We start from the raw sequence: 26,497 nt of genomic DNA, 5'->3' as shown, positions 1-26,497 counted from the left end.
TGTACTAGCAAGCACAGGGCCCGGCACAGCCCATTGCCCTGATCAGCTGGTGGTTGCAATTGCTGGGTTGGTTCTGTTTTCAGCCCCAACTTCCACTGAAACCAATGGGTGTTGCAGTCCAGCCTGGCTCTGCCCAGCATACACTTGGCCCTCAAATAAACCAGTGGGAGTGGCATCCAATTGGGAGCGACCCACAATAACCCCCACCAGGCCTGCCCACTACCCAGGTTTTCCAGTATGTGTAGCAGACTAGTCCAGTCTGTCCCACATCCCATTTGGCTCTTGTACATGTCAATGGGTGTTAAAGCTTAGTTCCATTTAACCAGCTCTACTATATAGCCCACACAGATGTTGTTGGGTGCCTTTCTGTCTAGCCACCCCATCCCCAGTCCTAGTTTTCGTGCCCCTGCCCCGTGGGTGTGGTAACCCAAGAGGGAGGAGCCCATTGTTTCCCTCCCAGGTCTCTCCCACTCCCGGATGATGCATTCTCCAGGTAATTCTGTGGTTTGACTTGACAGGATTAGCCCCCAGTGCCAGCTTCTGCCAGCTGATGCTGCGGCTAAGCCCAAACAGCCCTCAACCACTCTAATTTTGTTTGCAACAGTAGGCATAATCAGCCCAGCCTGGCTTTTCCATGATTTAGTCCACATGAGGCACACAGGTGTTGTAGCCCTGCTTAGTCTGGTCTGCCCCCATCCCAGCTCACACTCTCCAGTGGGAGTAGCTGTCCAGCAAGGGAACCCCTCCAAATATTCCCCTTGTTTTCCCACGTGCTGGTTGGGCACTGCGGTCACATCCGGTACAGGCAACCTCACATTGGCATTCTGTATTGTGCACTGGTTTTTGTCGTGACGAATCCTGACTCAACCCACACTCTATTCTGGTGCTCAGATTTGCCAAGGGATGACGTGAACTGATTCAGCTTGGTCTGCCCCCGACCCATGCCAAATGTATGCCAGTGGAAACCTCCCATGGCCTGTTCTGGGCTGTTTCCTATCATGCTTCTTGCGCTCACCTGCCAGGTCTGTGTCCTGCCAGAGGAGTTTCCCAGGCTCCTCCATCAGAACCCCTCCCAAGGCCAGATTTTGCACATACCAGGGGGCCATGAGCCAGCCCTACTCAGTTCACCTCTTGTCCTAGCAGGAACAGTAGCTTTTCCTGACTGGCCTTCAACCCAAACTGGTTCTTGCTGTTGGATGTTCCAGCCCAGTCATGGCTCATCTATACCTACCTACATACTGCTCACACATGGTTTAGTAGGGGTTGAGACTAGCCTAGTCTGTCCCACATCTGCCCTGGTCCCCCAGGACACCAGACGGTGTTGGAGTCTGGCCCAGCTTGGTGCGTCCAGTCACAGTCCACACTTGTGCCAAGGGAGACTACAACCATTTCCTGATCAGAACGCAGACCCCCATTCCAGCCCATGCGCCCCTTGGTGGGAACCTCAACCCAGTTAGGGTGTCCCCTTAGCTCCCCAACTGGGCCTGTTCTCAGCCTTAGATCGTGCGCATGCCAGTGGTTGCTCTGACTCAGCTTGGCTCAGCCCCTCACCTGTGCCGACCTCTGCCTTAGACACTGTGGCTTAGCATCCCTGGCTCATGCACACCAGTAGGTGCAAGAGCCTAGCTCGGCATGACCTGTGCTCCATCCTGCTTTCTAGTTTTGCTTGTGGACTAAGGTTTGCTCAGTCCTGCCCAGTATACCCCGTTCCATTACCAATTCACACATTGGCCAGCCATTGGAGCTACTTTGCCCACTTGTCTGACCCCCAAGTCTGGACCACACATTCACCAGCAGCAGCTATGACTTGCCAGGGGAGTTTCCCAAGTTCCTCCACTTGATCCACTCCCAGACCCAGTTCTCACACATGCCATTGGGTTTAGGGCCAGTGCCCAGTGCAGTCTGGCCTTCCATTTGTATGAGCTGGTGAATATTGCAACCCGGCCCACCCCAAACCCTATTCAGGATGCACATTTGGGTGTGCTGCCTTGACCAATCCTGACTGTGTGGGTTCCTTTACCTGTGATTGATGGCAGGCTGCTTGTTCACACCTAGCTTAGTCCATCACTACCCCAACTCTTGAGCTAACCAAGCTAGCATTTCCACAGGGTTTGGCCCACACATCCCCCACAGAATCTACCCCCGGAAATGGTTCTCGAGTGCTAGTTAATGTCATGGCCCTGCCTAATGTGACCTGTCTGCTGATCCATCATCATGTCAGGTAATAGGATATCCTGCTGGACAAGCCCCAAGCCTTAGCTTATGCATGGACTGGTGTTCAGTGTTCAGCATTGTTAAGTGATTGCAAGTTCTTCAAAGGAAGAGTAACAGTCATTGGGAATTGATTCACACCCCAGAAGCACAGTGGGTTCTACCTGAAGCTACCTAAGCAGCGATTCAAACAACCAATACCCCAGAGCTCGCCGGCAAGTCGGCCAGCAGGCAGAATCTGGCACCAGATGGTGCACAGACAGGTCTGGGGAGAGCTCATCACATGCACGCAGTGTCTGGTGTCAGTGTTTTGGGCATGAGAGACTCCATCCTGAGACCCACCCGCAGCCAGCAGACTGCAGGAAGTTTCAACCCCCAGGCCCAAGTTCGTGCCCCTCCCCAATCCGTTCCACTGCTCAGTGAGGGTGGCGGTTGGGCCCCAGGGCTGTCCAGTCACAGAGACTCCCCCCATCGGTGTACTCACCCCAAAGGGAGCAGCCCCCAGAGCCCATGTAGGCCTGGGAATAGCTCATCATGTGCATGTGGTGGCTGGCGTCAGAGTTCTGTGCATGAGACGCCCTGTCCTGAGACCCAGCTACAGCCAGCAGGCTGCAGGAAGTTTTGCATCTTTGAAAAAGTACAGATTGATGAGCTATAGGGCAGTGAATCTTATCAAACACCAGGTACCTCTTTCCTGAGGAGTGGTGTATCAGGCCTGGAGTTCACACAGCCCCCAGCCAAGCCATTAAGGCAGCAAACCTCGAGGTTCTTCAGGCAGGACCAGTGTGACCTTGCTAAGTTGTTTCTTTGCCAGACCTTCCTCTCCTGGAACCTTGGGACTTACAGATGACAGGGACAGGGTGAGAACTGTCATCCTTAGCCAGGCTGCTTCCTGCCATGTTGCAGGCGGTAACAGTGGCAGTCTGTTGAGAAGCCCTGGGGGTATCCTTGGATCAGAGCCAGCTGTGTTGGCAGGAAGCCCCCTCTTGATTCTGTGCTTCCCCAGGGGTTGCTCAGGAATGGCCAGACATAGGACTCTCTGGCGAGTCCTCATCTTTAGCCCAACCACATCAGGCACCAGACATGAATCTGTGGTCCACATCTTTGTCCCACTGCTGTCCCAAAAAAAACAAGTCTCTGTCACTTGCCGCTGTGCAGGTGGTGTCACGGCCTAGTAAGAACTGAGGCTTTAGAGGGAAGGACCTTGGGCAAGTGGCATCGCTTTGTGAAGCCTCAGGAGAAAGTAGGAGAGATCTCGTCTCCCCACAATAGGACAGGGAAGAGGGGGAACCAAGCGAAAGAAAGCCTTGGAAGGCAGTGGGTACAGACAAATGCTAAGTTCCTGTTTCTCCCCACAGGCCAGCTGCCCTGAAGGAGATGGCTCAAGGACTGGAGTTCTGTCTGCAAGTTCAGCACAACTTTTGCAAGACTAGCCCCTTGCATGCCACCTGCTGGACCCCAGCATTCAGCTCTAGGGCTCAAGCCCACAAAACTGGGGAGTTGGGGCATTCCTTCCCCCAGGCCTCACTCCCCCTTGTCCTTCTTGGTGGTTTTCTGCATAGGCCATGCCCCTGCTGGGGACACTGGACCCATCCCTCTGGGGAGTAGCGGGGCTCGGTGTGGTTCCTTGGCTCTGTCTCACTCCCTGGGGCCGGCAAGACTGTGTGACTGCCCCTGAAGCCCCCTGAGCTAGCTTCACCTACAGAACTCTCAGCCCCTCAGCAGACCAGGCCTGCTTCTCCCAGCAAACCCCCAAAGCTGCACAGACACGAGTAGAACCAGCCCTCTACCACCATCCCCCCCCCCCCCCCCCGTGCCAGGTTGGGGATTCGGCCATGCTGGGACCGTTTTTCCAGCCATCAAGTCGAGTATTCCTGAATTCCAGCATTCTCTCCGCACCTGTTCTGGCCCTTCAGTGGCCACATATAGGAGACAAGGGTCCTGCAGGTGTAGCCCTTGCTGGGAAGCTGGTCTCAAGGACTGAACTTGGGAAGGGGACTGCCAGACTACAAGGCCTAGTACTGAGGTCAGGGGCAAGATGGACCAGCCGCTGGTGAGACCTGTGTGTGACCACTGCAGTTGTCTGCAGCGTCCCCTGCCCTCGCCCCATCTGTTCTGGTTGCCCGATGCCTAAGCTGTCCCAGCTATTAAAGAAATAACCCTCTGCCCTTTCTGAGAGGCAGCGAAGCCTTCCTTGGGATGGTGCTGTACTCCCTCCAGCCAGGAGGTGGAGCAGGACCCACCTGCAAGTGCCTACTGCCCTTGACTCTTAGCAGGAAGGATGGCAGTGGTCTGGGAATGACAGCTCCCTACCTCTTTTTCTCTCGGCCAACTTGGGAGCCTTCCAGACTGGGGGAAGTGGGGCTGAAATCAGAGAGAAAGAGTGAAAGAAACCAGTGGTTAAAGTTTTGCGATTCTGCTGGTCAGCCCCAGATGTTCCGTTGCTGCTTAGCCTGGGGAAGCAGCTGTGCCCAGACCCTCATTAACTACTAACCTCCCAGCTGACCCTCAACTGGGCGCTGGACCCCAACAGGGATGGGCTGTTTTTCCTGGCGTCCTGACTGCTCTGAGGTCCCACAGGAGCATGGCTGCCTCCTGAGCCATGCATCTATGTCTGGTTCTCATCTCTGACCTCATTCATCTCTAATAAAGGACCATGGGGAGTGAACTACGTGTGTTTTCATCTTTGCGATCAGGATGGTAAGGGAGGGAAGAGGAAACTTTGGGACTTGATTTTTTTAAAAAAACATGTATTTATTGGAAAGGTAGAATGCCGGAGAGAAAGGGAGAGACAGACACAGCTTCCATCCACTGGTTCAGTCCACAGGTGGCTACAATGGCCAGGGCTGGGCCAGGCCAAATGAAGAGCCAAGATCTTCGTCCTGGTCTTCCACATGAGTGATGGTGCCATCTTCTGCTGCCTTCCCAGGCATACTGGTGGTAGCTGGATTTGAAGCTGGGGTCTGGAACTTGCAACTGGGGGGCAATTTTGCTGGGGCATTTAGTGAAAGGCAATTTTGTTATTCCCAGCATCCAGTGGACCAAGACTAGGGATGTGGTCCTGGTCCACTTTGTGATGCTATAACAGAATACCCAAGGCTGGGTACTTGGTGAAGAACTGAGTTTGGCTCATGGTTCTGGTGGTTGGAGCCTCCAAACAGCTTGGCACTGGTGTCCCAGCAAGCCCCCTCCATTCCCGCCCCTCAGTACTGGAGAAACGATGAGCCACACACAGAAAGGACCCCAGGTGTGGGATGGCCTCGCTTTACAACAACCTGCTGGCCACAGTGCCCACTCAAGGTGACCAGCAATAACCCCTTCAGGTGGTGCCCCCATTACCTTTTGCCAGGTCCCACCTCTTACTTGCCCTATAGTATGGCAATATCAGCCCACTTGGGGTCCAGCTTCCTGCTCAGGAACTTGTGGGGGACTTACACTCCCCCAGCAACCACAAGTCATCCTGTCCCAAGCATGAGTTGTGTGGGAAACTCGCAGTGTGGGAGGAGGAGCCCTGGACCAGATCTGGGACCCCTCTATCCCCAACAAGCAGTGGAGGCAGGGCCACAATTGGAGCAGTGATCCTGAGAAGCCTAAAAAGGGAGTGGAGAAGTGAAGTAGTTTGCCCACAGTGCTAAGACCTAAGAAGACATCAGGGGCTTGTCTGTCTGGGAGGTGTCTGCAGGTGAGCTCCAGGCTGGCCAGGGGGTGCTGAGGGAAAGGAGCAGTCCAGCCGTGTCGGGTGTACCTGCGACCCTGAGGGATCACCACCCTCTGGGCTCAGTCTTCCCATCAGTAGAATGGGGAGGCTGAACCCATTTCCTTACAGTTATTTAGGAGTCCTGGTTTCTTTTGGTGTCCCACAGCTCAAAGGAGGAACTCAGTGGACACTGGAGGAAAATTACACTTGACCTTAGGCAGAAGGCCGAGAAGTGATAAACTTGAGGAAAATCAAATCCCTTTTTAAAAGAAGGCAATCCTAAGGCCAGTGTTGTGGTACAGCAGTGAAACCACCAGTGTATCCCCTGTGGGCAGCAGTTGTGTCCTGGCTGCTCAAGTCCCAGTCCAGCTACTTGATCCAGGTGTTTCACGCCCAGTTGCCCATGAGGGAGATCCAGAGGAACAAGAGGCTCCAGGTTCAGCTGTGGTTGGCGGAGCGATTGGACGAGTGAACCAGTGGATAAGATTTCTCTAAAACTTCTACTTTCAAAAAAATCCATTTTAAAAAAAGATTTATTTATTTTTATTACAAAGTCAGACATACAGAGAGGAGGAGAGACAGAGAGGAAGATCTTCCATCCGATGATTCACTACCCAAGTGAGGGCATCGGCTGGTATTGCGCCGGTCCGAAGCCAGTAACAAGGAACTTCTTCTGGGTATCCCACACGGGTGCAGGGTCCCCAGGCCACAAGCAGGGAGCTGGATGGGAAGTGGGGCTGCTGGGATTAGAACCGGCGCCCATATGGGATCCTGGGCGTGCAAGGCGAGGACTTTAGCCACTAGGCCACGCTGCCGAGCCCTACATTTTTTGTTTTAAAGGACAATCCTGAGAGACCACAGACATGTGTCCCTTCATCCAAAGGGCTTGGCTTTTGCAGAGAAGATGGTTCCCCCAAGGGAGCCTTTAAGGTGCCCTCCACTTCTTCCTGACTCTTCCCTAGCTCTGTCTGTGGGGTGCTCCAAAGAAGAACCGAAGTTTTCACTGGGCACCCTAGGCATGAGCCCAGCCCACCCACGCAGGCACTCTGAATGGCACTTTGCAGGACCCCCCTACGCGTTCCTGGGTCTCTAGTCGCTTCACAGAATGCACCTTTTCTGTCCATTAAATTTACCCCATTAAGAAAAAAACAAGTCCCCTGGGAGGTCCACCCACAGAAAGCAGGAGTGTGAGCTGGGGAACAGAGCTAGCTGCAGTTCCTCCCTTGCCCCGTCCCTGCCAGGTGACTTTTAAGTGCACCTCCCTTGGACAGGCTCTGGCTTGAATGATCCTGGAAAAACCGGGACGCCACGTCCCTAGACCAGCAGCTGGCAATGTTTGGCGCGCCTCAGCATCCAAGCCATCCTGGGACCCCCAGCACTTTTTTTTTTTATGCATCAATAGCCCAGCATTGTTATGCATTTTAGACAATTAATTATATAGTCATGATTTACCAGGCTTTTATTGGTTGGTTTGAAGCAAGCAACTTTCTTTTTTTAATTTTTTATTATATTTTTGACAATATTCACATAGTTAATTAGGGCAAAAAAGGTTCAAGGGCAATAGGAAAGTGGGTAAGACTATTATTTCCATATTGTTTCCTTCATGTATCTGAGGTAAAGGGAGATACTGAGGAAGAAGCCCCAACCAGTCTCCCACCCACCCCAGGTCCCGGATGTGGGGCATGCTCTGAGATACTTGCTCAAGTGGTTTGGATAGTTCACCAGCTGTGAATCGCTGCCAGTCTCGCCACACCAAGCATGATGAGATCATTGAAGAATCCACTGATTGACATAGTCCAGCATGGAGTCTCCGTTTGCCCAGTATTTCGTTGCCAACATATATAGCTGAGGTGGTTGATTGACCTGTTCTGTCCTCTGACTTTTCATGGTTAGGGTTGTGAGCCTGGCATTTTGATTGGGGAGATCCCCAAAGAAACTTTGTTCCAGACCAGATTCTTGTATGTACTAGCAAGCACAGGGCCCGGCACAGCCCATTGCCCTGATCAGCTGGTGGTTGCAATTGCTGGGTTGGTTCTGTTTTCAGCCCCAACTTCCACTGAAACCAATGGGTGTTGCAGTCCAGCCTGGCTCTGCCCAGCACACACTTGGCCCTCAAATAAACCAGTGGGAGTGGCATCCAATTGGGAGCAACCCACAATAACCCCCACCAGGCCTGCCCCCTACCCGGGTTTTCCAGTATGTGTAGCAGACTAGTCCAGTCTGTCCCACATCCCATTTGGCTCTTGTACATGTCAATGGGTGTTAAAGCTTAGTTCCATTTAACCAGCTCTACTATAGAGCCCACACAGATGTTGTTGGGTGCCTTTCTGTCTAGCCACCCCAGCCCCAGTCCTAGTTTTCGTGCCCCTGCCCCGTGGGTGTGGTAACCCAAGAGGGAGGAGCCCATTGTTTCCCTCCCAGGTCTCTCCCACTCCCGGATGATGCACTCTCCAGGTAATTCTGTGGTTTGGCTTGACAGGATTAGCCCCCAGTGCCAGCTTCTGCCAGCTGATGCTGCGGCTAAGCCCAAACAGCCCTCAACCACTCTAATTTTGTTTGCACCAGTAGGCATAATCAGCCCAGCCTGGCTTTTCCATGATTTAGTCCACATGAGGCACACAGGTGTTGTAGCCCTGCTTAGTCTGGTCTGCCCCCATCCCAGCTCACACTCTCCAGTGGGAGTAGCTGTCCAGCAAGGGAACCCCTCCAAATATTCCCCTTGTTTTCCCACGTGCTGGTTGGGCACTGCGGTCACATCTGGTACAGGCAACCTCACATTGGCATTCCGTATTGTGCACTGGTTTTTGTCGCGACCAAACCTGACTCAACCCACACTCTATTCTGGTGTTCAGATTTGCCAAGGGATGACGTGAACTGATTCAGCTTGGTCTGCCCCCGACCCATGCCAAATGTATGCCAGTGGAAACCTCCCATGGCCTGTTCTGGGCTGTTTCCTATCATGCTTCTTGCGCTCACCTGCCGGGTCTGTGTCCTGCCAGAGGAGTTTCCCAGGCTCCTCCATCAGAACCCCTCCCAAGGCCAGATTTTGCACATACCAGGGGGCCATGAGCCAGCCCTACTCAGTTCACCTCTTGTCCTAGCAGGAACAGTAGCTTTTCCTGACTGGCCTTCAACCCAAACTGGTTCTTGCTGTTGGATGTTCCAGCCCAGTCACGGCTCGTCCATACCTACATACAGCTCACACATGGTTTAGTAGGGGTTGAGACTAGCCTAGTCTGTCCCACATCTGCCCTGGTCCTCCAGGACACCAGACGGTGTTGGAGTCTGGCCCAGCTTGGTGCGTCCAGTCACAGTCCACACTTGTGCCAAGGGAGACTACAACCATTTCCTGATCAGAACGCAGACCCCCATTCCAGCCCATGCGCCCCTTGGTGGGAACCTCAACCCAGTTAGGGTGTTCCCTTAGCTCCCCAACTGGGCCTGTTCCCAGCCTTAGAACGTGCGCATGCCAGTGGTTGCTCTGACTCAGCTTGGCTCAGCCCCTCACCTGTGCCGACCTCTGCCTTAGACACTGTGGCTTAGCATCCCTGGCTCACGCACACCAGTAGGTGCAAGAGCCTAGCTCGGCATGACCTGTGCTCCATCCTGCTTTCTAGTTTTGCTTGTGGACTAAGGTTTGCTCAGTCCTGCCCAGTACACCCCGTTCCATTACCAATTCATACATTGCCCAGCCATTGGAGCTACTTTGCCCACTTGTCTGATCCCCAAGTCTGGACCACACATTCACCAGCAGCAGCTATGACTTGCCAGGGGAGTTTCCCAAGTTCCTCCACTTGATCCACTCCCAGACCCAGTTCTCACACATGCCATTGGGTTTAGGGCCAGTGCCCAGTGCAGTCTGGCCTTCCATTTGGCCTTGTATGAGCTGGTGAATATTGCAACCCGGCCCACCCCAAACCCTATTCAGGATGCACATTTGGGTGTGCTGCCTTGACCAATCCAGACAGTTGTGGGTTCCTTTACCTGTGATTGATGGCAGGCTGCTTGTTCACACCTAGCTTAGTCCATCACCACCCCAACTCTTGAGCTAACCAAGCTAGCATTTCCACAGGGTTTGGCCCACACATCCCCCACAGAATCTACCCCCGGAAATGGTTCTCGAGTGCTAGTTAATGTCATGGCCCTGCCTAATGTGACCTGTCTGCTGATCCATCATCATGTCAGGTAATAGGATATCCTGCTGGACAAGCCCCAAGCCTTAGCTTATGCATGGACTGGTGTTTAGTGTTCAGCATTGTTAAGTGATTGCAAGTTCTTCAAAGGAAGAGTAACAGTCATTGGGAATTGATTCACACCCCAGAAGCACAGTGGGTTCTACCTGAAGCTACCTAAGCAGCGATTCAAACAACCAATACCCCAGAGCTCGCTGGCGAGGCAGGCAGCAGGCAGAATCTAGCAAGGAATGGTTTAAACCCCCAAGCCCAAGGTCACGCCCTCCCCAATCCCATCCACTGCTCAATGAGGGTGGGGAGGTCCTGGGCCTGCCCAGTGGTGGAGACCTCCCTTCTCGGTTGGTGTACTCACCGCAGCAGCACCCTCTAAGGTTTGTTGGAAATGCAGATGTTCCGTATAACAAATAAAGCAGGGGGGCCGGCAGTGTGGGCGGAGCAGCAAAGCCGGCGCGTGGCGTCGGGCGCTGATCCGAGGGCACCGCTGGCACGGAGCTGGGTCCTCGCGAATGGAGCTGCAGCGGGACAGTGCCAGGCACCTCAGGACGCTCCCCGGGGGCGCATGGACGTGCTCTGCGAGCCGCGAAAGCCTCCATTGGCCCGAAACAACCTCCTGCCAGCTAGCCTCGGAGCCCCCTCTCCAAAACTCCCGCCCCCTTCTCCGCGAAGGGTGTCATCTCGCAACCCCGGGTCCTCCCCGAGTCCCTGCAGTCGGGTGCCGGCACTCTTTGCCCGGGCGAGTCCTTGAAGTCTATATTTAGTGCACGCCACCCCTCCCCCACGGCAGGGAGGGAACCGGGAGGTGGGGGCGGCCCCGCCCCCGCCAGGCGTGTATATGTCGAGTGTGTTGCGGCCCGTGCAGGTTGCGCGCCCTCGGCCTTGTCGCCTGCTGCCCTCGAGGCTCGGCCGTTGCCTCAACGCCCCGCTTGGCCCCGCCGGGCGTCGTCGGGCCAACATGGGCCAGGAAGAGGAGCTGCTGAAGATCGCCAAAAAGCTGGAGAAGATGGTGGCCAGAAAGAGCACGGTGAGGCTACGGGGTTTGGGCCTCGGTCCCCACCCCCGGGTGGCGCGGCGCGAGCCAGCCCTGGGAGTCACGGAGGCGCCGGCTGGCCGGGTGCCCGTGGGCGCGTGCGGGACCCAGAGGCCGGCTGAGGGTGGCTGGCCCTGGACCTCTGGAAGACGCTTGCCCGACACTACTCCGGGGTGGGCTTGTGCGGGTTTCGGGGAAAGCGAATGCGGTGCAGGAATCCTGCGCGATCCTGCAGGCACAGAGGGTGCCACTAAGCGCCGGACGGGAAGGTTTCGCTCCCCGCCAGTTTGCGGAGGGCCGGGCGGGAAGGCGGGCCAGGAGGGCTGAACTTGGAGCGATGACTTTCTCGGGAGTTCCGTTTTCACGACGCGGGCGTAGGGGACAGATTCTGGGTGTCCCGAGAAAGCACAGAAACTTGGGGGGAGAGAAAGGGGCTTAATCCCGCCGCTCCAAGCCTGCACCGCCGACCGGCGGGATCGGTTCTGTTTGCAACTTTCCTTCCCCTTGGCCACCGGGTGGGGCCGGCCTGGCGGGAGCCGAACAGGTGTGGGGCGGGGGAAGGGGGCCGGGCTGGAGGCCTGGTCCAGGCGGGCAGGGTGGGGGAAGGGGGAGGACAGGGATTTGGCCGTGGACGTTGCGTGTGTTGGAGGGCTGGGAAGGGGAGTGTTAGGGCCTGCAGCTCTCCCAAAGCTCTCAGCGGTGGTCCGGCGGAAAGTTAATATTTGATCCTACGGGTGATCTTTGCTTCTGCCTGGCAGCTGGCCGGGCCAGAGCAAACTTGGCGTCGGATGCCCGAGGACCTGGGCTCGACCTGGAAAGAAACAGAAGCGGTAGGGAGAGCCTGTAGCAGCCTGTGGCAGCCCCTGTGGCATATTATCCACTCTAGTGCACTCTGGGACCCTCGGGGAGGGTCAAGTTCGAGGGCGTGTGTCCCCGGCTGGAGGAGGCAGGGAATTCTGAGTTGAATTCCGGTTTTCCTAGCCCCTTACTAACAGATCCCAAGGCTTTGGCTAGGAAGAAAATTTGTGCTGAGAGGGGTGGGTGGGTTGCGGTGGGGCAAAAGAAGCGAGGGTTGAGTGGGTGCTTGCCTCCCGCCCCCTGCTTGCGTGGCTCCACGCCCACCTCTCTCCTCTCCCAGCCTGGCTCTGGGTCTTCCTTCCGTGAAATGGGAAGAGGGTGTCCCCTGGGCAAAGTTTCTGCAAGTGCGGAGAGACGCCTGCCTCCAGGAAAAACGCAAGTCTGGCTCCAGGGTCCCTTCAGCCGGAGCCAGTCGGCAGCCATGTCTGCACCTTGGACTCCTGCGGCAACGGAATGGGCACAGAGCTCTGGGCGCGTGGCTGGGAGAGGTGGGGCCTGCCGGGGGAGCGAGGGCGGGCCCAGCCTGCTGTGGTCAGCAGAGCAGGGCGCACTTCCTGAAATGAGACGGATCCTCCACGTTGCAGCCCAGGCCGGTGTCGGCTGCCTGTTGCTGAAGTCCGCTTTGTTGGATGCTCAGAGAGAGAACCGAATGAAGCAGCTTCACACAGACAGGCAGGTTCCAGGCTCAGACAGTCACAGCCACACACGCAGCTAGCCCAGCCTCTGCTTGTGTAGGAGACACGGTTAGTGACGCACGTGACAGAAAAACACACTCAGCAGCCGCAGCATTCCGTGCAAACGCACAAAGCTGCAGATGCAGCAAACAGCCACATGGACACATCCAGATGCACTGTCCTCTCCGAGTCAGAGTGGCTGCCGGCTGTCACCCCAACTGGGCTGCTGGACAGCCCACGGTTTTGTGACTTCAGCTATGACCCAGTCACACAGCAGTGACCAGCAGAGCTGCATATGCTCTGCTGAGCTGGAACCAGCTTAGCACTATTTGTTGACTTTTTCAGGAATTTTGCAATCTGGTCATTATTGTGCAAGCCGTTATAGAAAATTATCAGGTTGCAGTTAAATGGTATAAAAGCAAAGGCAGTAGAGACTCCAAAATCATTGTTACTTCCTGATTATTTTACTGCGTTTTACTGTCATTGCGTGATCTAGAGGTATTGCACTTGCACTTTGTCATAGGGAAGTCCTGCCAGTGCTCATCAGAAAGTCCAGAGGAACAAGCATTTGAGGCAGCAGTGGAAACACCACTTGGGACACCTGCATCCCGTGTCACAGTGCTAGGGTGCTGAGCTCCAGCTTCCCACCTGTCGCTGTCCCTCAGCGATGGACTTGGTGCACGGAGCCGGTAATAACACGCATGGACTCTGACTGATGGTCAATAGCCGAAGTTTATTAGTGACATCAGACTTTATATGCTGAGGGACAGATGGGATAAAGGAGGAAGTATTGAGCTCATCAACAAAGCCCATCGACTGTTTCCATACTCTTGATTGGAACTCCTTTTTTGTATATTCCACCAAGTGTTCTTGTCCACATGCTGTCCACTCAACCGTTCTCATACAAATGATATCCAGTCAGTTATACAAAAGGTATCCATTTTGTTGTTATCATACAAATATTATCCAATCAATTGTAATGCTATGCTCATTGATCTAAGGTCATAATGTCCTTTTCTAAAAAAAAAAAAAGATTTATTTATTTATTGGAAAGTCAGATATACAGAGAGGGGGAGAGACAGAGGGGAAGATCTTCTGTCCGATGATTCACTCCCCAAGTGAGTGCAATGACTGATGCTATGCTGATTCGAAGCCAGGAGCCAGGAGCCTCTTCCGGGTCTCCCACGCGGGTGCAGGGTCCCAAAGCTTTGGGCTGTCCTCGACTGCTTTCCCAGGCCACAAGCAATGAGCTGGATGGGAAATGGAGCTGCCTGTGATTAGAACTGGCGCCCATATGGGATCCCGGCGCATTCAGGATGAGGACTTTAACCGCTAAGCCACGCCACCGGGCCCTACAATGTCTTTCTACACCCACCAATGCAGACTTGGGAGGCAGCAGGGGGTCCTTGCCTCCCATATAGGAGACCCAGATTGAGTTTCAAGCTCTTGGTTTCAGCCTAACCCAGCCCTGGATATTGTTAAATATTTCAGGAGAGGAGGAGTTGATAGACTCGATCCATCTGTTTCTCTCTGCATGTCTTTCCGTTTTTCAAATGCATGAAAACGAACAAGTGAAATGTTGATGTAGACATGAAGCAGGTGAGGCACCGAGTAGAGTGGCCGACACACGGATGCCTTCACTGAATGTCACACCTGCAACGTATCCCACAAGTCTACATGTGCATGCATCTGTAGGTCACAGCTCTGAAAATGGGCTGGGAACGAATCCAGTTCTAGCAGAAGCTAGGGACTGACAGCGGGCAGCTCTTGGGATGTGCTCCAGGTCCTGGGCAGGGCAGAGCCGGCAGCTGGAACCATGCTGTTGGGGTGGAGACACTGGGGATTCCTGGGGAATGCATCTCAGGACAGGAGGCCCAGGCTGGCTTCTCACTCTGTGCTTGATCTCAGCCCATGGAGCCAGAAGTGACAGGAGAGGGTGGAGGAAGGCGGAGGAGGAGCAGGGAGGAAGCTGGTGCCTGGCAGCCCAACTTTCACCTGTCAACCTCCTCTTTTCCCTGCTCTGTTCATTAACCTTACTGTTAATTCTTTTCCTGTTTATATAGCACCGGGCTGCAAACAGAGCCCTAAGCTCCCAAAGACTAACAGCTTTCCAAACCCGAGAGATGAGAGTGTTTGTTGGTCCACACAAAGACCCAAACATGAGCATTTCTGGGAGCTTCATTTCTCTGAACCCCAAACTGGAAACCAACCCAAAGTTCCACCAACAGGTTAATGGATAAGTAAATAGATGAAACCGAGATATAGGCAAACTAGTCAGCAGTCAGTAGGAACTATGGTTTTGTGAAGCAAAAAAAGAAGCCATCAGGGACTTCGCACAGTGTTTCAGTTTATTAATCTCCCTTTGCAAGTGCCAGCATCCCATGTGGGCACCAGTTCTTATCCCGGCTGCTCCACTTCCTACCCAGCTCCCTGCTGATGGCCCAGGAAAGCAGTAGAGGACAGCTCAAAGCCATCCTGCACACATGTGGAACCCTACACACACATGGGAGATCCAGAAGAAGCTGCTGGCTCCTGGCTTCGGATCAGCTCAACCCCAGCCATTTTAGCCATTTGGGGAGTGAACCAGCAGATTTTTCCCTCTTCTCTCTATGGATTTGCCTTTCCAAAAAAAAAATAAATAAATGTGTGTGTGTGTTTTTTTTTTAATCCTTAAAAGTGTAAGATCACCTGCAGTGACTGAAAACAGGGCAGGGATTATGTAAGGCAGAAGGCAGAGGCTGGCTTGAAAAGGGGTCCCAGAAAAGGGGGCGTCTAGGGCTGCGTCCTGGGTGTCAGAAATTGTTAAGCTCTGTTCTCCAGCATGTGCAGTATGTGGTGTATCCATCCCAAGTCAATAAAACTGCTTAAAACTCCCACAGTCCTCACCCTGTGAAGCTCCTGGCTGAGGTGATGCCAGGAGCCTCCACACGCACACAGACAGTGATATCTTTGAGATCGGAGGGAACAGCGGGGGAGGGAAGAGCCCAGTAGAAGCCAGAGGGCACGGTCAGGAGTTTAGGCTGAACCCTGGCCAGAGCCATGTGAAACCAGCTGGGTGGTGGGGAATGGATGGAGAGCTGCTCTGGACAGAACTGTCCCCTTCTCTTTTTTGAAAAAGATCTATGTATGGGGTCAGTGTGGTGGCTTTGCCAACATTCCAAATGGATGTTAAAGTCCTGGCTGCTCCACTTCCCATCCAGCTCTCTGCTTGTGGCCTGGGAAGGGAGTAGAGGATGGCCCGAAGCCTTGGGTCCGTGCACCCACGTAGGAGACCTAGAAGAAGCTCCTAGTTCTGGCTCAGCTCCGGCTGTTACAGCCATTTAAGAAGTGAACCAGTGGATGGAAGGTCTATCTATCCACACACACACATATACCCATCCCTCTCTGTAAATCTCTCTCAAATAAGAATAAATAAATAATTTTTTTTTTAAGGCAGAGTGACAAAGAAAGAAAAAAGAGATCTTCCATCGACTGGTTCACTCCCCACATGGCCGTAACAGCTAAGACTGGGCCAAGCCAATGTTAGGAGCTAGGGACTCCCTCCAGGTGTCCCTATGGGTGGCAGGGGTCCAAGAGCATGGACCATTACCTGCTGTCTCCCAGGTGCAGCTGCAGGAAGCTGCTCAGAAGCAGAGGAGCGGGGACTCCAGCAGGGCACCCTGCCCAGGGATGCAGGCCACGATGCCCACTACCTCTTCTCTAGCTTCTTTCTGCCCCTGACTTGCCCTTCAGCCATGTGTCTATCTGGCCTCCTGTCCCCTCCCCGACAAAAGCCCATAGCAGATGGAGAAGCCCTGGCAGGGCTGGAGCCTCAACTGTCACCTTCTGGCCTCTCACAGGAAGGAGCCCTGGACCTTCTGAAGAAGCTGAGTGGCTACCGGATGTCCGTGCAACTACTGCAGGTGGAGTGGGGCTGAGAGCTGGGGTGGCTGGTCGATCGGGGTGGGGAGAAAGGAAACTGCCATGGATGGGAGGAAACTCCAGCAGAGACTCTGGAGGGGCGGGGCGGAGTTCTAAGAACAGACCCTGGGAAGGGGCAAGGGGTCCCCTCCAGTTCTGGGAGAATGACTGGCTGACTTTTCTTGGATGCCCAAGAGGCCAGTGAACCAGGAAATCATCCCCATGTTGTCCTCATACCCCGCCCCCCAGAGTTTCCCAGAAGCTTCTAGGCTGAAAGATGTGCACAGATCATGGGGGTTGGGGATCCTAGTGGCACCCAGCCCCACCCTGCCCCATTGCCAGGAGACCAGTTATCCATCCAGGAGCCCTGAGCATCAGATCTTCCAGCACTAGGGGCTTATTAAAACTTGGGTCAGGTCTGGAAGTCAGAGGAAGTGGTGGAGGCACTGGGGGAGGTCCTACATGCCCAGCCCGGCCCGTAACCTCTTCCCTTTGCAGACCACCAGGATCGGAGTCGCTGTGAATGGGGTCCGAAAGCACTGCTCAGACAAAGAGGTGGTGTCCCTGGCCAAGGTTCTCATCAAGAACTGGAAGCGGCTGCTCGGTGAGCGGGGCCGAGGTTAACTCGAACCGCCTTCTGTGTGTAATGGGGTGGTGCCTGGCTCATAGCGTGCACTCCGTGTGTCAGGTGACTTCGCGGATGGCAAGTTACAATGGGGAGCACCAGGGCCTGTGTGGTGCAGGAGCACGTTTCATGCATGTGTCAGTTGTGTGCATGTGCCTACGTGTGTGTGTGTGTGCTTCTATGTTTGTATATTCAAGGGAACTTGAGAAAGTTGGTGCTCAAGTTAAGCAGCAGGTATTGGCTCAGCACATTGAGCTGCTCCTGGAAACACCACTTTGCTACCAGACGAAGTGATCTGGTCCCTGTGTCTGGCTGCTGGACAGCCATTTCACCAGAAATGAGAGCCGGGAAGAGGAAAGATTTTTTTTTTTTTAAGATGTGTTCTCTGGATCCAAAATAAGCTCTTTTAACCCAGTCAGTCAGAAAACACAGGGGGTGGGTGAGTTAAAAGGGTAGGAGTAGCTGCAGGTGAGATTGGAAAAAAAAAAAAATGGGTCCATACATTAATTGATGACCAAGCAGATCCCCGGGCTCTGAGAGAGGTTGGTGTCTCTGGGCAGTCCAGGCATCAGCCACGTGGTGGCTTCCCCACTGAAGCTCAGCTTGCTGGTGACAGTGTGGACATGTGCTTAACTGGGGGCAGGTCTGCTGTCCCCAAGTCATCGCCTCTTAAGCCCTTGCAGCTCCCATGCCAAGTCCCTCTCCCTCACCTCCCACTCCGCTAATCCAGTGTCAGTTAAAAAAACAAAAAGGGACCACTCCTTCAGAACAGTTTTGTATCAGAGGGCCTGGCTCTGCTGCTAATCCCAGCTTCAGCCTCAAGCACAATCTCCGAGGTAGCAAGTGATGGCTCAAGTATGTGGGTCCCTGCTACCCACATGGGAGACCCTAATGGAGTTCCTGGCTCTGGTCTTTGGCGTGACTGTGCTGTTGCAGATATCTGGGGAGTGAGTAGTTCTCTCACCCTCGTTCTGCTGTGTGTGTCTCCCTCTCTCGGTCACTTTGCTTTTTGAATAAGTGGATACAGCTTTCAAAATAAATACGTATTTTAGAAAGTTTATTTTGATGTAAAATTTTTTAAGATTTATTTATTTTAATTGGGAAGGCAGATATACAGAGAGGAGAAGAGACAGAGAGCAAGATCTTCCATCCGATGGTTTACTCCCCAAGCGGCTGCAACGGCTGGAGTTGAGCCAATTCAAAGCCAGGAGCCAGGAGCTCTTCTGGGTCTCCCACGCGGGTGCAGGGTCCCAAAGCTTTGGGCTGTCCTCGACTGCCTTCCCAGGCCACAAACAGGGAGCTGGAAGGGAAGCAGGGCTGCCGGAATTAGAACCAGTGCCCCTATGGGATCCTGGCACGTGCAAGGCGAGGACTTTAACCACTATGCTATCGCACTGGGCCCGATGCAAAATTTTTAAATGCATGCATATTTTTGTAAAATATGCATTTTCATGAGTGTTTTAAAGATCTCTCATTATACATGAGTTTCAAATTTTTCTTGCACCTAGATTAACTTACCTTTTAATTCCATTTCACACAAACTTTGGAAAGTCCCCTGTGCGGTCCATGCTTGTATACACACACATGTATGCAGGTGTCCATAGATGTGTGTGTGTGTGTGTGTGAATGAAAGCCCTGCATAGGAGAAGATGCGTTTGTGCCCACTGTACCTGTGGGGGGGTCGTGGGGTCTGCACAGCCGACTTCGTCCCTGCCCTTTGCTACTTGTTCCCAGAGTCTGGTTGAGGCTGGGACTGTGGCGACAGAACTGAGTTAAGGGACAGTGTCACCTTTTTGTTTTCAGACTCTCCAGGAACTCCTAAGGGAAAAAAAGGAGAGGAAGGAGGAAAAACAAGAAAGGAAGAAAAAGGTCCCGAAGGTGCAGACTGGAAACCAGAAACAGGCCTCTCTCCATCAAAGAAAAGTCAAGGGAAAGAGTCCAAATGCAGGTATTTTTTCCGCGGTCATTTTATTTATTTGTTTCTTTATTTATTTATTTTTAATAATGATTACATGGTTGATCAGCGTAGGAAGGATCAAGGTTTAGGTTGAGTGAATTCATTGCTTCCAAATTTGCTGTTTCTTCTTGTTCCTTGCAGAAGGTGAGAGACAAAAGGAAACCGCTCATGACTTTCCACACCTCCCAGTATCCAATCATCCATTTTCTGTTACTGTCTCTACCCCTATGGCAGATGCTCCCTGGTCCAGGGAGTCTCCTAAGATCCTGCGTTAGTAGGAAGCTGGCTGGAAGCAGGACTCAATCCTAAGCACTGTGATATTGTGACACGGTGGCTTAGCTAGCTGTGCCACGGGGCTCCCCCTTCCCCTGGCTGCAGTGCCCGGTCGGTGCCCTGGGCAGTAAAGGTCACCATATTGGGCAGTGCGTTCTCCACTGGTCTGCCAAGACCCAAACAGGCGGTATGAGGCACTGGCTCCCCTAGAAGGAGACAGAGGCAGGAATCAATGGGCTGGCAGGGCAGCCTCAGGGAGGTCACACAGCCATCCTTGGCTGTGTTCTGTGGTCACAAGGACAATAGCCCAGATGGGGTCATTGTAGGAGGGAACCCCCAGCTTAGACACACAAAGACATACACACCCCTATTGTATGTGCATGCCCCAAATCATGTAATTGTCCGTAGATCAAGCTCCTGTGATTCTAGCAAGGGTGAGGCCCCTGCATTCAGGTGGCCTGGAAGCTGTGTTTTTTCCCCCTGGTTGTTTATGGTTTGTTCGAAGTCCTTCCTGTCTAGACAATTGAGCAGGCAGAAGTCATTTGCTCTCCAAGCAGTGTTGTCTAGTAACCCCACTGACAGTCTGCCTCTGCAGGTTTCCAGGGCAACCGGGGCGAGGGGTTCGCTTGTCCATGAAGAAGACTTGATGTGGTTTAAATCTTTTGTTAACATTTCCCTCTAACAAAAAAGAAACCGATTGCCCCCAGTTATAGTAATACAAAACTTCATGGCGGGATCCGTTCTGGAAAACACATCCCTTGGCGACTTTGTCACTGTGTGGACATGATAAAGTGGACTGACACAAACTGACACAAGCTACGATGTGATCCGTGTGGTCCACGTGTGGTCTGTCTGACCGAGACACGGTGCATGGCTGCTGGTTGCACAGGGAGACAGAGTGGATCACCCTCTGTTGGGCCCTGGTTCTCCTGCTGAGAAAAGCAAAGCAGTTCTTTGGCCCCACTCCATACCCTTTGCGCCTGTGCCCCTAGACGGGTGTCCCCTAAGTACATGACTCTGAGAGAGACCCTGCTTTTCCATATGGCAAGTGAAGTCCTGCCTGATTGTTCTGACTACAAGATGCTTTGACTCTTGGGTCTGCGTTTGTCCATCTGGCCATGGAAGGTGTGTCAGATGATGCTGGAGACACCTGCTACCACGATCTAACAACACGTTTGTGTGGATTCCTTCCAACCCTTTCTACAAGCAGTTCCGTTTTAATAAATTCATCAGGGGCAGGTATTGGGCCTAGCAGCTCAGATACTAGTTAAGACACTCATGGCCCGCACTGGAATGCCTAGGTTCAATTCCCAGCTCCAGTTCCTGGTTCCAGCTTCCTGCGGAGGCAGACCGTGGGAGGTCTGAATTATGTTCCAGCTTCTGGCTTTGGCCTGCTGTTCTGCAGCTGTCATGGGTGTTTGGGGAATGAGTTTGCAGGTGGAGGGTCTGTCTGTTTCTCCCTCTTTGCCTCTCTGTCTTCAGTGAATTAAATAATTGAAAGAAAATTAGATTAAAGCACAAAGATGATGTCTTCTTCGTCTCACATTTCTCTGCTGGTGTTGCTGAGATATTTTTGAGCTCTGAATCCATTTTAGAAACATTTTATTTATTTGAAAGGCAGAAAGAAACTAATGGAGGGGGCAGGGAGAGAAAGAGATCCTTCATCTGCTTGTTCATGCTCCTGAATTATCACAACAGCCAGTGCTGAGCCAGGAGCTCCATCTGGAACACCACCTGGGTGATGGGACCCCAGGACCTGAGCTGACCAGCTCACCATCATCTTCTGCCTCCCAGGAGGCATTGGGGAGCTGGACTGGAAGTCAAGGCGCCAGGATAGGACCTGAAACTCCAGTGTGGGGTGCAGCTGTCCCACGCAGTGGTTGAACATGCTGCACCACAGCACCCATGCTTCTACTGGGCCATCTGCACATTCAGATGCACAGAGCTGATGGAATGGATTCCCATGGATATCAAAGGATGTTGGCATGTGTGACGCTCAGATGCCCATAGGATCTTAAAGAGAAACGCTACAGGATTGAAAAATGTTTAATGGCACAGGGAAATTACACTGAAATTTAAGAGAAACCATGTATGAGATAATATATACAGTATAGATAGATTTACAGAAATCAGAGAAGGCAGGTTACCATGGTAATAGTGGTTTAGTGATTATTTTTGGATGACGGCATGAGGAATATTTTTGTTTTGCAAATTTCTGTTTATACTTTTCCAATAAATATGTACTAATTTAAAAGATGTATCTATTTGAAAGGGAGAGTTACAAAGAGTGCAAGAGAGATCTTCCATTAATTGGCTCACTGTCGCTGTCCCTCAGCGATGGACTTGGTGCACGGAGCCAATAATAACACGTGTGGACTCTGATGGTCAAAGCCGAAGTTTATTAGTGGCATCAGACTTTATACACTGAGGGTCATATGGGATAAGGGAGGAAGTATTGAGCTCATCAACAAAACTCATCAACTGTTTCTATACTTTTGTCTGGAACTCCTTTTGTTTTGTATATTCTATTAACTGTTCTCATACAAGTGACATCCAATCAGTTATACAGAAGGTATCCATTTGGTTGTTATCACACAAATATTATCCAATCAACTGTAATCCTGTGCTCGCTGACCTTCTAGGGTCACAATGTTCTCCTGCAGCTCACTTCACCAAGCAGCCTCATTGGCTGGGCTGTGGCAGTGCCAGGCCAAAGCCAGGCAGGTGCCTGGCCATCCAGGCCTCCCATGTGGGTGCAGGGCTCCAACTACTTGCCGTAGTAGGGAATTGAGTTGGAAACTGAACAGCTGGGACTCGAATGGACTTAATCTGCTATACCACACTGCCAGTCCCATACTAATTTTTAAAGAAAAATAAAAAGATGCAGCGATGCAGTGGGTTCAGCCACCACCTGTGATTCTGATGTCCCAAAGCAAAGCTGCTCTGTTTCACTTTCATCTGTCTGCTGATGCTCCTGGGAAGGCAGTCAAAGATGACCCAAGAAGTGGGGTCCCTGTTACCCATGTAGGATACCAGGGTGGAGTTCCTGGATCCTGGTTTCTGCCTGGTCTAGCCCCACCTGTTTCAGGGGTGGAGGAAAGAGCTCTATCCCTCCATGTCTGTCTTCTCTTTGTATTTCCCCTCCACCTTCTGTCACTGTGCCTTCCACATAAAGCAATGACTTGAGACGCTAGTAAAAATGCAGATTCCGGGCTGTTTCTCGGTGTTTCAGCTGCGTCTTATCGGGGAACCCAGTGTGGACGTTGATCTCGGAGCAGAATGTTGGCTTTTTCCTCCACAATGATCCTCTGTTGCTTTTGAAATCAGAGCAAATAGCATGGTCTTTATTATTATTAATATTATTCTCCCGAGGGGGGTGCACTGTTCCTTGAAGCATTGCACTACCAGGTCAATGTGCAGAGTGGACAGAGCAAGCTCCTATTCTAATTCTTGCTCTAAACACCCATTTAATATGTTGTCCTGGGGGTAGAGGACGTATCAGATATTAAACTGATAAGAACAGATATTAAACAGATAAGAACAGGGATTGGTGGTGTGACTCATCAGGTTAAGCTGTCACTTGCAGCACTAAAATTCCATATCATATGCCATTTCTTTCTTTTTTTTTTTTTTTAAAGATTTATTGATTTTAATTGGAAAGGCAGATGTACAGATAGGAGAGACAGAGAGGAAGATCCTCCATCCGATGGTTCACTCCCCAAGCAACTGCAACAACTGGAACTGAGCCAATCCGAAGCCAGGAGCCTCTTCCAGGTCTCCCACATGGGTGCAAGATCCCAAGGCTTTGGGCCATCCTTGTCTGCTTTCCCGGGCCACAAGCAGGGAGCTGGACGGGAAGCGGGGCAGCTGGGATTAGAACCGGTGCCCATACGGGATCCCAGTGTGTTCAGGGCAAGGACATTAACCGCTACGCTGGTATGATGGGCCCTCACATGCCATTTCAAGTCCTGGCTGCTCTGCTTCTTATTCAGCTTCCTGCTAATGGTCCTTGAAAGCAGCAGGTGGGTGGTCCAAACACTTTGGTCCCTACTGCTTGTGTAGGACACCATGATGGAATCCCTTGCTTCTGGTTTCAGCTGGGCCCAGCTCTAGCTGTTGCACCTTTTGGGGAGTGAATCAGCGGATAGAAGATTCCTTTTTCTTTCTGTTTATTCTACTCTCTGGTGTTTTGCTTTTCAAATACATAAATAACTTTTAAAAATAAGAGTGATGAAAGCCTGCTATAGAAATGTAAAAAGGGGCCAGGCGGCGTGGCCTAGTGGCTAAAATCCTTACCTTGAATATGCTGGGATCCCATATGGAGGCTCCACTTCCCATCCAGCTCCCTGCTTGTGGCCTGGGAAAGCAGTCGAGGATGGCCCAAAGCTTTGGAACCCTACACCCTTGTGGGAGACCCGGAAGAAGTTCCTGGATCCTGCCTTTGGATTGGCATAGCATTGGCCGTTGCGCTCACTTGGGGAGTAAATCATCGGATGGAAGATCTTCCTCTCTGTCTCTCCTCCTCTCTGAATATCTGACTTTCCAATAAATAAATAAAATCTTAAAAAAAATGTAAAAAGAGAAAAATTCTCACGATCCAAAACCAATCAATGTTAATATTTTGATTAACAACCAACTGGTCTTCCTATTCTCTCTTTGATTTGTTGTCTAAACCATCACCAGTTTTCTCATCTGCTTTTTCAATTTTAGGGGGTGAGTGTTGGGTATAGCGGTTAAGTTGATGCTTGGGACCCCCAAATCCATTACGTGTGTAGTTTTGAGACCTGACTTAGTTTCTTGTAATGTATAGGCGGCAGGCGATGGCTGGGGAGGAAGCTGGTGGCTGTGTTCTCTTTCACTGCCTGCCTTTCAAACACATACATACGTACGTACATATATGCATATTTTACAAAGTTCCAATAAGGAACTGGAAAAAAAAATTAGTGAAATGCAATAGAACTTATTACTCGTCAAATGTGTCTATAACAGTTTCTATGCTCCGTCTTTCACTTACTCAATCTGCAATTGTATGCTACCTTTTCAACTCCTAGTTAACATTTAACTTTCCATTGAGGTCTGTTTGTTTTCCCGGAGAAGTTAGAGCTGCCAGGGATGCCCTGGCACTGTTCAGGGTGCCCTGCACAGAGCAGGCATGTCCTGGCTGCTGGACCCCAAGGGCCAGTGCAGCGCTCTGGTGACTCCTGGTCATGACCCTCCCGATCTGGTCCTGCCACAAGGACCTGCTTGCTGTTTAGCACCTAGGCCGAGTGAAGGGCCAGGTGAGTGGTGTCTCGTGAGATGAAGTCAGAAGACCAGGAGCCGCACTGCTGAGCGAGCAGATGGCTAGAACAGGAAGTGGAGGTGGCAGCTGCAACACGTGGACGTCCATTGGCTGCATCCCCAAGTCCCAGGGTCAGGGAAGGGATTTCGTTGAGAACCCTACAGGAGCCACTGGTGGGGGAACAGGTAACTGACACACAGAAAGCCAGGGTCCTGGGCTGGACTTGACCACTTATCCTTGTACTTGGTCTCTGAGACTCAACAGTATGGCCTGAAAAATGGACACTATTAACTTTAGTTCTTACAAATGAAAGTTGGGTTTGTAATAGAGTTATTAGATGATTTAGATCATTATCCAGGTAACTAGTTGTTTACTGTGAAATGTTTTCAGATACAAAGAAAAAAGTAAAGCATCAGCTCTTATCTTGAAACAAGCACTCACACACATTATATATGGGGTTGGGCTTTAAGATCCTGCTTGGGTTCCCAGCGCTGTGGCCTAGCAGCTAAAGTCCTTGCCTTAAACACACCAGGATCCCATATGGGCGCTGGTACAAGTCCCAGCAGTTCCACCTCCTATCCAGCTCCCTATTTTTGGCCTGGGAAAGTAGTCGAGGATGGCCCAGAGCCTTGGGACCCTGCACCCACGTGGGAGACCTGGAGGAAGTTCCTGGCTGCTGGCTTTGGATCGGTGCAGCACCAGCCATTGCGGTCACTTAGGAAGTGAGTCATCAGACGAAAAGTTTTCCTCTCTGTCTCTCCTCCTTTCTGTATATCTGACTTTATAATAAAAATAAATCTTTTTTTTTTTTTTAAAAAAAGATCCTGCTTGGGATGCCTTCATTCCATATTGAAGTACCGGGGTTCAAGAGCCAGGTCTGTTTATGATGCCAGTTTCCTGCTCACGCACACCCTGGGGGGCAGCAGATAATTCCTGTCCGGAGGAAACATACAGGACCTTGCCTCTTAGTGCATTTGGAAGTGCGCTGTAGGTGCTGTTTGTCACCAGCATTCTGTGTGTGACAGTGTCTGCCTGAACTACCGGCAGCTGGGGCTGTGTGATTGTCACTGTCCCGAGCGGCCTCTCCACCCCGCTGGGAGAGGGGCCAGACGTTCCTCAGTCTGTCTTTGTAACACGGTTCCAGCTCTGGAATCGGATAGAATATGAATTGTCATTAAGAAAACTCAAAGGCAAGGACACTTATCAGTTGTGCTGAAATAAGAGCCTGCCTGGGCCCTCTTCAAAACATCAGATTTACAGAGTGAAGCAGAGACAGACAAAGTTCTTTCATCTGCTGATTCATTCTCCATGTGGCCACAACAGCCAGAGTTGAGCCAATCTGAAGCCAGGAGCTTCTTCAGGGTCTCCCATGCAAATGCAGGGGCCCAAGGCTTTGGGCCATCCTCTTCTGCTTTCCCAGGACACAAGTGGGGAGCTGGATGGGAAGCAGGGCCACTGGGACATGAACCGGTACCCATTTGGGATCCCAGAGCATGTAATGCGAGGATTTTAGCCACTTGGCTCCAATACCAGGCTCCTATACCATTGGCTATCTTGCATGACAGTCAGCACAGTAAACATCTGGTAGATCCCTACTTTTTCACATGTTGTTAGAACCCAGCCAGCTCCTCTTTGTAAGACCCATGTGCTCCAGCTTTCCCTTGAAGGTGCCCTGCTGGGGAGGCTGAAGCAATCTCACTTTCTGTGACTACAGATGAATTTAGGGAGCCCCAGGAATCCGGTGTTCCTCCTTCAGTTAGCCACAGCCTGCCTGATGACAGGATGGGAGCCACCTGCTCAG

At 52.0% G+C, this 26,497-nt stretch overlaps 2 protein-coding genes and 1 pseudogene across 3 annotated transcripts in view; 2 read left to right on the top strand and 1 right to left on the bottom strand.

The window, feature by feature from the left end:
• Nucleotides 1–4,878, top strand: part of ASAP3 (ArfGAP with SH3 domain, ankyrin repeat and PH domain 3) — a 49,245-nt gene extending 44,367 nt beyond the window's left edge. For both annotated transcript variants that reach the window (XM_040979525.1, XM_040979524.1), the window contains one exon: nucleotides 3,570–4,878. In XM_040979525.1, the coding sequence (XP_040835459.1) occupies nucleotides 3,570–3,644 (75 nt within the window). In that variant the 3' untranslated portion in view covers nucleotides 3,645–4,878. The remainder of the gene's footprint in view (nucleotides 1–3,569) is intronic.
• Nucleotides 4,879–10,915: 6,037 nt separating this feature from the next.
• The window catches only part of TCEA3 (transcription elongation factor A3), a 40,508-nt gene continuing 24,926 nt past the window's right edge, over nucleotides 10,916–26,497 (top strand). The window contains exons 1-4 of the mRNA XM_040979748.1: nucleotides 10,916–11,122; nucleotides 16,500–16,562; nucleotides 17,059–17,164; nucleotides 18,989–19,133. Of these exons, the coding sequence (XP_040835682.1) occupies nucleotides 10,934–11,122; nucleotides 16,500–16,562; nucleotides 17,059–17,164; nucleotides 18,989–19,133 (503 nt within the window). The 5' untranslated portion in view covers nucleotides 10,916–10,933. The remainder of the gene's footprint in view (nucleotides 11,123–16,499; nucleotides 16,563–17,058; nucleotides 17,165–18,988; nucleotides 19,134–26,497) is intronic.
• On the bottom strand, nucleotides 22,787–22,963 carry LOC121156173 (annotated as a pseudogene).

The sequence above is a fragment of the Ochotona curzoniae genome, unplaced genomic scaffold, assembly GCF_017591425.1.
Source record: "Ochotona curzoniae isolate NIBS_2020 unplaced genomic scaffold, NIBS_Ocur_1.0 contig_3255, whole genome shotgun sequence".
Classification (NCBI taxonomy): domain Eukaryota; kingdom Metazoa; phylum Chordata; class Mammalia; order Lagomorpha; family Ochotonidae; genus Ochotona; species Ochotona curzoniae.
Note: the sequence above shows the minus strand (reverse complement) of the source record. Positions and strands in the feature narration are given on the sequence as shown.